At 36.6% G+C, this 11,212-nt stretch overlaps 1 protein-coding gene and 1 gene segment (V, D, J or C); both read right to left on the bottom strand.

The window, feature by feature from the left end:
• Positions 1 to 390: 390 nt before the first annotated feature.
• On the bottom strand, positions 391 to 702 carry LOC311087081 (T cell receptor alpha variable 18-like). The segment is given in 1 exon: positions 391 to 702.
• Positions 703 to 5,527: 4,825 nt separating this feature from the next.
• Positions 5,528 to 10,032, bottom strand: LOC311087268 (uncharacterized protein). The gene is made up of 5 exons (XM_084120568.1): positions 9,668 to 10,032; positions 8,842 to 8,976; positions 8,316 to 8,471; positions 6,482 to 7,491; positions 5,528 to 6,365 (listed from the first exon to the last, which is right to left on the bottom strand). The coding sequence occupies exons 4-5, from the start codon at positions 7,350 to 7,352 to the stop codon at positions 6,118 to 6,120; spliced, it is 1,119 nt and encodes a 372-aa protein (XP_083976694.1). The 5' UTR covers positions 7,353 to 7,491; positions 8,316 to 8,471; positions 8,842 to 8,976; positions 9,668 to 10,032; the 3' UTR covers positions 5,528 to 6,117.
• Positions 10,033 to 11,212: the final 1,180 nt, after the last annotated feature.

Genomic DNA, 11,212 nt, shown 5'->3' with positions numbered 1-11,212 from the left:
TCTAGTTTACTCTTTGCCTGTTTCTTGGACTGTGTTATATGTTTGGATTGATTGCCTGTGCCGTGTGTATGACCTCTTGCCTGTTTTGAATTACGTCTTGTCTACGCCGCCTACCTTCACGTGTCCGAGCAGTTTCATAATGATGATGCTATTTTCTGAAATTACCTGAATTTATTATGTAGTCTGTGAGTGTTGGTTATCTTTTGTGCATTGTTTCACTTCTATTACTATCTCTTTTTTTTTTTAACCATTACATATCTGGATTTCTTATCACACTCACATGCAGGTGTTTCCACTTTTTGTTTTTTGTCTATATGTGGTTTTGAAGTGGTTCAGTTTCAAAGAGTGAAATTAATTTGAGTATTTGTACAGCTTCACATAGACTTTGTATCACTGGGCTCCGACTTTTAGAGCACAGTAATAGAGAGCTGAATCTGACAGAGTCACTCTCTTAATAGTAAGTTCTGTGGACGTTTGAGATGTAGTCGACTGAAAGCGAGGGTCAGAGGGGCTCCCAGTACTGCTCCATGAACGAGCATCTTTCCACATTAAATACTGAGGTTCTTCATTAAGATACTGTCTGTACCAGTAAAGTGTAACATAATTGCTGCTAGTATCATATGAGCAGCTGAGAGTCACAGTCTCGTCTTCCTTCTTTATGATGAGAGTTTCTTTATTTGGCCCAATCTGGTTTGAGGTCATCACACCTAAAACAAGCAAGTAAGAAAATGATGAGTCAAGTAACATACAATGATCTTTTACACTGTTTTTCAAAGCCACTAATAAATAAAGGGAGTCATTTTGTACCTGAAGTCAGAATTAAAATCAGAAACAGGTGTTTTTCGCAACCTTGACTGTGTATTGGCCACATTTGTACATGCGAATGAGTAAACTAACACTTTTCTACTTACAATAATCATGCATTTCTATTTCATGTGACTCCTTTGAATGGGCAATGCTTCTAGAAATAAAAGAGGGTCTAATTCAAGATTTAAGGGTCCATTTCTCCTGAACTGTGGAAGTGTTAGTTTACTCAAAGCTGCTTTGAAACAATGTATATTGTATAAAGCTTAATATAAATAAAGGTGACTTGACTTTTTTGTCCACCCTGGTGAAAAAAACAAACAAACAAAAAAACAAAACATATACTTACAGCCAGACTAATTTAGGCTAGTAAAAGTGTGACTAGTACCAAGTGTGTTAATGATTAGTTAACTTGAAGTGTGTTATTTTGAAACAACTTATTTTGTACTAAGTATATTTAAGTTGTAATTAAATTGTAGTAAAGCATAACTTTAAGTGTATTTAGTGTACTTTTGTGTGCTAAATTGGAACAACTTCAAGTATACTTAGTATACTTTAAGTATATGCCATATGTAAGGACTAATTACATGCTTGATTATTGATATTAAAGTGTACATTATTTTAGGGATGCACGATATATCGACCACATTTCGATATCGGCCGATAAATAGTCATTTGTTATTGTTATCGTTATCGATCCGATAAGAAAATTAGGCCGATATATCAAAGCCGATAGATAATAGATTATTTACTTCAGTTGAGAGATGATGGTTTTGAATGATTGGAATCACTTCGAAAAGGAAGATACAGTTAAGTGCAACATGTGCAGCACAAATATGTCACATAGCCTTCATTACATTATAATGAGAACACGACTGTAAAAGAATGTCGTGGATTCTTTTTCGCCATGTGTTTCAGCGTGACGAGCGCGTTGTGTCGGAAAGAGTGTGTCTATGGAGTCAAGGCTTCATGACAAGCACAGTCAAGTTCGCTTGAGCATTCACAGCATTTTATGTCATTGTAAAGTGTAATTTTACTTTTTGTATATATCTGATTAATCTATGCGTTTGGTTGAGTTAATGAACGATGCAGTAAAGCGGTGATTATCTTTATCTTTAGCATGCGCAGCTCAAACAGTAATGCACATTTATAACTATAATTGGGACTGTCATATATATATGCCATTATAATGAGAACACTATTGTAATAAAACGTTGTGAATTCTCTGGGTTTAGTTGCCGTGTTTCAGCGAGTAATAGTGGAAATAGCGCGTCCAGAACATAGATTACACGTTCTGACCAGCACAGTCAAGTTCGCTTGTGCATTCACGTCATTTTTTGCAGATATGTCGTAATATTAACTTTATGTAATATAAAGTGCTGGGCAACGATTAATCGTGATTAATCGCATCCAAAATAAAAGTTTGGGTTTACATAATATATGTGTGTGTACTGTGTATAATTATTTAGTATAGGCCTATATAAACACACATATGCATGTATATATTTAAGAAATATTTGCATGTATATACTGTACATATATTTATACATGATATATATTATATATAAATCTAAATATTTTATATATAAATTACACATTTTTCTTAAATTTATACATACATATGTGTGTATTTATATATACAAAATAATTATACACAGTACACACACACATATATTATGTAAACACAAACTTTTATTTTGATGCGATTAATCATGATTAATAGTTGCCCAGCACTATGCGTTTTGTTGATTTAAACCTTGTGTGGTGTTCAAAACCCTATAACACCTCTGATGTTCCCGGTCAAAAATGACCGACCTATAAAAAATAGCTTATAAATCTCTCATTATACTATATTATCACCCAATATTGGATTCAATCTTTTTGTCAAGTTGTTCTCTTTCAATTAGGACTGGTTTTATATTTCTATTTGCATCTGATTAATCGTAGGCCTCATTTATCTGAGAGTAGGCATCTCATTTTTTTTGTAAAAAAAATTATTATTTTTGAATAATTTTGGAAATATTAAATAAAATATGAAGAAAATTGGCACTGTTGATCACACTAGTCTACTTAAATTTTTCACCAGGAATTTTGTTTTGAAAAAAAAAATATTTTGTACAAAATGGCACAGAGTTACACTTGTAGTGTTCCAATGGGCCATTGAGGGCCATTGAGGGCCATTGAAAGTGAATGGGAGAGAATGAAAATAAGAGAAACATTTAGTTTTCAGGAGCATGTTCATTATGTTCATGTACACATATGTGCATGTGTGTTTGCAAACATCGAGCCCTTGGACGTGTGCATGTGTGGATACATGCATACACACGGTACCCAACCTAAAACTTCCCAACCTAAAAATGTTGTGGGCAGGGCTAAGTTCGGCTGGCATCCCGGCTACAAAATACTATTGTACACTATAATGTGTTTTGAAAGTATACTTTCAATGCATTGTTACAATGATCATTTGCAGCACACAGTATACCTAAAATATATTTTTAATAAAGTGCAAAGAAATACACTTTTAAAAAATAAACTGAATTTTCACTTCAAGTATATTTTTAGAAAATATATTTTTAGAAAATAATACTAAAGTACAATTAGTTTAAAGTGTGTTAAACGGTAATATTGTGAAAATAGGTAAAAGCATGATGCTAATACTTTTAATATTTTAAAGATAGTACAATTTTTGTTAATATATTTGCAATGTACTATTGAAAAATGGAATATATTTCAAATACGATAAAGTATACTTTTTTTCACTAGGGCAAGCAGGTTTTTGTACAGTGTTAATGTGTTTCCTGTGACTGTGGGCATTAGAGCACAGTAATACAGAGCAGAGTCTGATACTTCAGCAGAGGAGATCTCCAGATCCACACGGTTTTGATTGTCTTTTCTGATCTTAGTAGTAAATCTTTGATCTACTTCAGATGGCTTCACATCTTTTGCAGTGTCTGAAATAAGCACAAGGTATTCAGGAGCTGATCCGGGATACTGACGGTACCAAAGTAAAGACCATGCAGAAGAATAACTGCAGGATAATTTAACACTTGAACCCTCGGCTGCAAACTCCTGTGTTTTGTCTGGTGTAATAGTATCTCCATTACTGGCACCTGCAAAGAAAAATGAAATAGTCTCAGAGGGTTCAAATATTATCACTGGTAAAATGTGAGCATTTCATAGCCTAATTCACTTATAGTGCACTATTAGTATTTATATATTAGTGTATTAGTGGTTATATAATATAGTGTACTTTTAAATATGAAGGCCACAAATAAGACCATATAATTAATTATACATACTTCATTGTGATAATTTAAGGACATCATTGAAGTGATGGTACTTACATACTAAAGCAGAGAACAGAATAACTGAATGGAGGATCATTGTGTGTGTGCTCACAGTCTCAGCTTGAATGATCTTATGACGGTCTCTGTCAGGTTCAGTAAAATACTCTCAGATACATTAAGCTCCTCCTTCCTCACCTCCCGGGGAAAGGGAGCGCATCTAAAAATCAGTTTATCACTGTCACACTGTTGCTTCATATAATGTCACAAAGACGTATAGCATCTTTCATGTCATCGCTTTAATAAAAATCTATTATAATAAAGGTCAAGACAAGCATTTACTTTTTTAGCTAAATTTATCTTCAAGTGAAAATCCAGGGATCCGAATGTGTAATGTAGATGCAACACTATGTATCAGGTTTTTGTACAGTGTTGTAGTGTTTCCTGTCACTGTGGGCTCCAGAGCACAGTAATACACAGCAGAGTCTGATACTTCAGCAGAGGAGATCTCCAGATCCACACGTTTGATCTCTTTTGTAGCTTTTGAAAACAGACGAAGACCAGGCTCAGATTTGCTTAAATATTCAGTGACAAGAAGTAAAATCTCTGGTTTTGTTCTGAGATTCTGGCGATACCACTGGAGAGAGTTAACAGTGACACCAGTTGTACTGTAGTTACAGGAGAGAGTCACATTTCTTCCCTCAACAACATGTTTTTCTGAAGTAAATGGTTTTATTGTATCAGCCAAAGAAGTTTCTGTGGAAAAAAAGGATGTCAATTAATTAAGCAATACAATCATTAAACTTTCAGAATTCATACATTCACAGAAATGTTTTTTTGTTTTTATTTTGACTGACATAATGCTGAAATGATTTCTTACCAGTGCAAAGTTGGATTATTATCCAAGTAAAATGAAACATGTTGTCCTCAGAGAGACGATCAATGATGCCAAAATAGTAATTCACCCTGTCAGCATCTCACACTGTCAACATCAGTGAATCAGCTCCACCCACTGCTGGAATGCTTTATAACTGAGCAAGACATCTTTGTGGAAAAGGGAAATATGACCTATGAATATTATAACAAAAATTCATAGTTCAAAAATATTCATTGTACATTTTTGCATTATGAGCAGCACTGTATAGCCATATAAAGTGGTATATCATTGTGAATATATTTACTGATGTCACATTGATGCATTCAAAGAAGAGTCTTTGTTAATTGAGGGCTTGAGACGAAGAACCATATAAGTCCATATTTGCAAATTTTGAATAATACATTTTTTTTAATTTGGACTCTGAATATTATATATATATATTTTTTTTTTACTTGAAGATAGACAACAAAAGCTTCCCAATTCTAATGAGATAAGATTTTTTAGTATCAATCTTAAAAATAAAAAGTTAGAGTAATTTACATTTCTGGAATGTGGAAGAACAGTATATGTCCAGTTAATGTGGAATAACAGTATAAGTCCAATTCATCCTATCATTTTAAGCCACTGGAGATTTGATTGCTTTATCTTAGTTTTAATACAGTAACAGAACCTTAAAGAAAATATTAAGCATTTCTTTCTTTCAATTTCTTGCCATGTAAATCACAGAACAAAAACACAGACAATACGGTACGAACAATGAACAATACATAGGCCTACTTATAGTACAAAAAATAAACATCAGTACAAACAATAAACCGTACATACAATAAACAATACATACAAACAATAAACAACAGTAATAACAGTAAACAATACATATTTACAATACATACATCATCATCATTCCATGCTATAGTTCCATGCTAGTTTACATGTACATCTTCCTTTTTTTTGTTCCTTTAACTTTTATAATACATTTCATAAATAATCATCCCATTCATTCATTTACTAAATAAATAAATACCTATAAATTCCTATTATACAACATAAGATAAGGCATACAAGATAAGCAACAACTACTTTTATGATTACTTTTACACAATATACACAATATACCCCACCTTACCCTGCACATGACCTACACATACCAGGCTACTCTTCACATTCTAATGTCCCATAAAATGCTTGGGCCTCTGCTGGCATGTAGGCTAGCATTTTCATAAGGTCACGGTGCTTCTCCTTCTTGATGGGCAGAGGGTCCTCGTAAGCACGAGCATACGTGGTGGAGAACAAGGGAGCTGGAGGTGGTTGATTCTTCCTCTGTTTGGTGATCAGCCAGGTCTTCCATCCCTCGTAAAGGCTGTGGCTCCGTTTTGTGTGGACACACCATGGATCAGCAGCTGAAATCATGATTCAACAAGAAATTCAATAAAGATTCTTCCTTCACGCACATATCCCCAACACTGTTAATCTCAGAAAACCAGTTTAGTTTTAGTTTAGTTCTTCGTTTTTTTACCTGTCACTTTCAACCACATCATGGATGTGATTAGGAGGCCAGGTGGACGCTTTAATGTTGCATCAGGGAGCTGCCTGAAGTCCGCACATTTCATCTCAGTTACTTTAAATGGCTGCTGCTGCCTGGCTCCACGGATCATCTCGGCAACATCGCTGGGGGTGTGGAGTGTGGACACCTTACGCCTCTTGTCCAGCGTGGCAAATGAACGGTCACAGGGAAGGAAGGAGTGACCAGACACCATGAACTTCTGCTCTATCTGACTGAAGTACCTTCTAGATATGAGCAGGGCCATGAGGTTTAGGACTCGCCAGTTGTTGTTCTGCCCACAGCATCGGTCACTATAGATGATGAGCTTCCGTTCCTTTGCCTGGACTAGGGGAGCGAAAGATGTTTCTGCCCACTTCAAAAGACAGCTTGCCACCTCGATGGAACCTCTGTGAGCGATGCCCTCATGCCAGAGGCACATTGTAGGAGGATCGTCAGTGCCCATCTCCTGGATACAGAGGTTGTAGTTGGCCAGCTGCCGTTGATAGTACACGTTGGAGTGTGTCAGGTTTGGCGTGAACACTACCCCCTGCATGTCGATACAAATGACATGGCAGTCATCATTGGCTTTGGCCCACTCTGTGTCAGCCTGCAACTGGGTGTACGCTTTTTCAGCTTTCCGGTGGTGAAGCTCACTCTCGGCTGCGATCTTCAACCTTTCTCCATCTGTTGTAGCAGCTGTTAATTTTGAGAACAGGGCGTCACATTTCGCACAAGTGTCACTTCTTGGCTGCCCAAAACTGAGGTTCTGCTGCTTGAAGATGTCCCTATAGAGCCAGAACTTTGCAGTGGATGCTGGATTGTTTTCCTTGTACAGGCGGAACATGCGGAGCAGGTTTAAATCAGGGCTCAGGTACTCCCTCTCCACATCTCCCTTCAACCGTGAGTAGTGGTTCGGTTGGCGTGGGAAGCTCAGGATATGCTCTCTTATCCCCTCTCTCACTGCAGGATGAATGCTATGAGGCCTAAAAAATAAACAACACAACTCATGAACACGGGAAATATAATAAACTATGCTGGTCTGTTTTGCAAAATTGCATTGTTTCTTTGACATTAAATTATAGGATTTTGTTTTTCACATACAGTCATTAAAGGGTTACTTCAGGATTTAGCATTACGCTTTGTATCAGTAGAAAACCTGTAGTATTTTCGAATTACCGTGCTTTCCTCCCTCATATCCCCGAGACGAGAGATTTATGTATTTTTTGTCTGTAAAAAATCCAGCGATGACGCAAAAATCGTCATTGTTTACATGCACATCTTTTGTTTAAATCTAACTGAATTTATTATGATTTGTGAATCTGAATGTAGTGTTTACATGACGCTAACCAAGTGATCAGTTGATGTGCGTTCTCCTCCGTGAGAGATAGCCTACGAGACCAGTGCGTCTCTGTGTCCCAGTGCATTCTGGGAGTTGTTGTCTTTCATTCCCATAAATCAAAAATTAATTTTCTGGCTTTTCTCAGTCTAGAAGGCTCCAAATTAAAAAATAATTTCACATTTCTACTACATAAATGACCCATTTTAAATACACATTAATCTTTCCTGAGGTGAAGGTTTTTTTTTTTTTTTTTACTTACCTGTTCTTATGTTTTCCTCTGAAGTCCTCTAATGGAGACCTGACTTTAGCTACCTGCTCTGTTCCCTCAGACTGACTGCCTAACTTTTCTTGAATAACCTTTTCAAAGATATGTAACTTTAAATAAATATGTTATGGACAATGTATCTAATTAAAATCATGCATGTAATGAAAAGTTAAACGGAAAACGCTAGGCTATAGAAAACTTGCCTGTAAGCGACTGTTGGTCAGTTGAAAGACTGACATAAATGTAAGCTTACAAACAGCAAGTCTTTGGCCTCCTTGTTGCACATTGTACTTGAAGGTGTACTTCCTCTTAGTATTCTCAGTGTCAGGCCCACGTGGTCGTCTGCGACTCACCTTGTGCTAGAAGTAAAAAGACATGAAGTAAAAATACATTTACCATAGCGTAGCAGGCTAGCCGTCGTATGCTGTCAAGTTAAGGTCATTAAGTATGTGAGTAGGCTTTGGTTAGGAGAATGAATAAGCCATGTGTGTGCCTTTTAGGGCACCAAAGCACTGTGGTCTTTAATGCACTTGGTGGCCTACTTGATGTTGGTCATCCTTCATCCATCCTCACAAAATTTACCATTTACAGTGATCAAGCACATGTGCAGTCTTAGTGAATTGAAGGCATACAGTAGTATTCAATTCACTGGTTATTTCATGGGCCTACATTGTAATGCATTGCATACTGTTGACATGATATGGTCATGTATTGCTTAAGTTAGCCTACCTGCTCCAAACCAGAGAGAATGATAGCCTGCTGCCTCTCATAAGAGACAGCATAAAACTCTGTGAAGAGCTGGAGTTTTCTTTCATCTGTTAGGCTTGAACATTGCCTGGGACACGTCTCCTTGCACACCTTGCCCTTAACAGAAACAAAGTCACATAAGCGTTTTTTTGTTTGTTTTTTTTAGCTATAAAAACTAGAGCTATTAGCAGCTATTAAGGTTACTTGCTAGAATGTCAGCTTACACAATCAATGCATTTTTTTTATTATTACCTTTTTTTAATTTATTTTTATTATTTATTAGATAACAAGTAACAAACATAACATAGCATACAATATTACAAAACAACGTGTTGCATTAAATGGTAACGGGATCCAAAAATTATATCAAAATATTTTAAACACGTCAATGACTTTTTATTTTATTTTTTATTTTTTTTACCAATTTCAGTGAAGACATAAAGCAATCAAATTCTACTCTAAACATCTTAAAGATTGGGGATGAATTTACATATTATGTTTGTTTATGTATATACAATTCTGCCAGCAGTAACGTTATGTATAACACAATCTATGAATGACGCAGCTGGGCTGGTGTTAGAGACGCACCTAAAGCGTTTCGATTCATTTCTCCGTGGTTATAAGGAGTACAGACATGTTTAAAACGTCCCCTGAATCCTAATTTTCTCAGCTTTCATTTCGACCCATTCATGAAATTATCCTTTAAACAGAGTGAGCTATATGAACTGTAGTAGACAGAGCCTACACGCCCCTCTGACTGTAACCGCTAACTTAACGTTAGATACTTTGTATACGGGTTTTCACTCACCTCTTTTGGTGGACCTTTTCCTTGTTTTTGCTCTCCTCTCCGGTTCACATAGGGTTTCCCAGCATTCCTCAAATACTTCCTTGCTCTGTCCTTCCATTCATTCACGTTCGCTCTCCTTTTTTTGCCGAGGTTTTGCCTATTAATGTCCGCAGCGGACATGAAAGCAAACGGCGTCTCCATTTTTCGTTAGTGGACATAAACGGTTTTTCCGCGTGAGACTATTTTAAATTTTTAAATACAGAGTTTTGGTCGCGCGAACACCCCCCAAAGTGATTCTGTATACAAAGTGGCACACATACATTCAAGTCCCATGGTTATCTCAATTTTTGTTTTTTTGGACTTATACGGTTGTTCGTCGCATGAACACAATTATTTGGGGGTTTTTATGTAAAGAAAATCCACATAGCTGGAATATGCATATTGAGGGAAACATCATGTTAAAAACATCCTGACAAGAACTAAGAGCTCTGATTCATGCAGTTTATGTGTTTCAGTTACTGTGGGCTTCAGAGCAGAGCAGTACACAGCAGAGTCACACACACACACACACACACACACACACACACACACACACACACACACATCCTGGACTGTCAGAGAAACTGAGCTTGAGGATTTGAGATCTGCATGGATTGATTATAAAACCATCATCACGTAACCATCATCACCTGATCTCGTTTCACTTTAGCTTTCTTTGCTACTGGAAATGTGTTTGACAAACACACGGTCACAGCAGCCACAAAAGACAAAAGATATAATAAGAGTTAAGAGCCCAACTAATGGAAACACTAATCACTGTTATGGTGACTTCACATGAGTTAAACCTCTAATTCTCAATAAAAACTTTTGTAGACCCCTGACAGAAATAAAGTCAGTCTGGTTAATAATAAATGAAGCTGGTAATGCTGTTTGTGGAGTTGTTTAATCCTCCTCTGCTGAGATCTTCAGAGATGTAATGTCTTAATGTCTCTTCAGTTGATTTCATCTGAGGCTGTGGCTGAAGTCAGTTGTAGTTCTTGTGTTTCTGCTCGTCTCTTTTTTCTGTTCTCTTCTTTCCTTCAGTGATTCTTATTGTTAACAGGCTTAATAAGGCTAAGATGACTCCATATTTAATATACACAGATTTTGTGGCTCAGATAAGGTCCAGTTCTGGTTTATTTCTTTGCTCTTGGCTGACATGTGGCATTGCTATGGCCTGCTTGTGGCCCAGATCTGGCAAACAGGAGCGGTCCGCCCAAGGGCCGTCATTCCACGCTGCATGTGGGCCAGATCATCTTTCCACGTGTGCCAGATGTGGGCCGGATCTGGGCCTGCAGTTTTTACCTGTTGGACTTTTAATATCTTTTTTGTAACAAAACAATTTTCAACATTTACTGTACACACTCAAAAGTTTAATTCTAAATGTTAAAATGATTATACCGTTAATTTAATGTACAGGAATTTGCTGACTAAACGCAAATGAATTTGATGCTGCAGACATGCAGGAAAGTAATGAAACAATATTTTTAAGCTTTTTTTTTTTATTATCTGGTTTTCTTTTATGTC

This window comes from Abramis brama (genome assembly GCF_963993115.1).
Source record: "Abramis brama genome assembly, chromosome: 7".
Classification (NCBI taxonomy): Eukaryota; Metazoa; Chordata; class Actinopteri; order Cypriniformes; family Leuciscidae; genus Abramis; species Abramis brama.
This window is presented reverse-complemented; position numbering and strand designations above follow the sequence as displayed.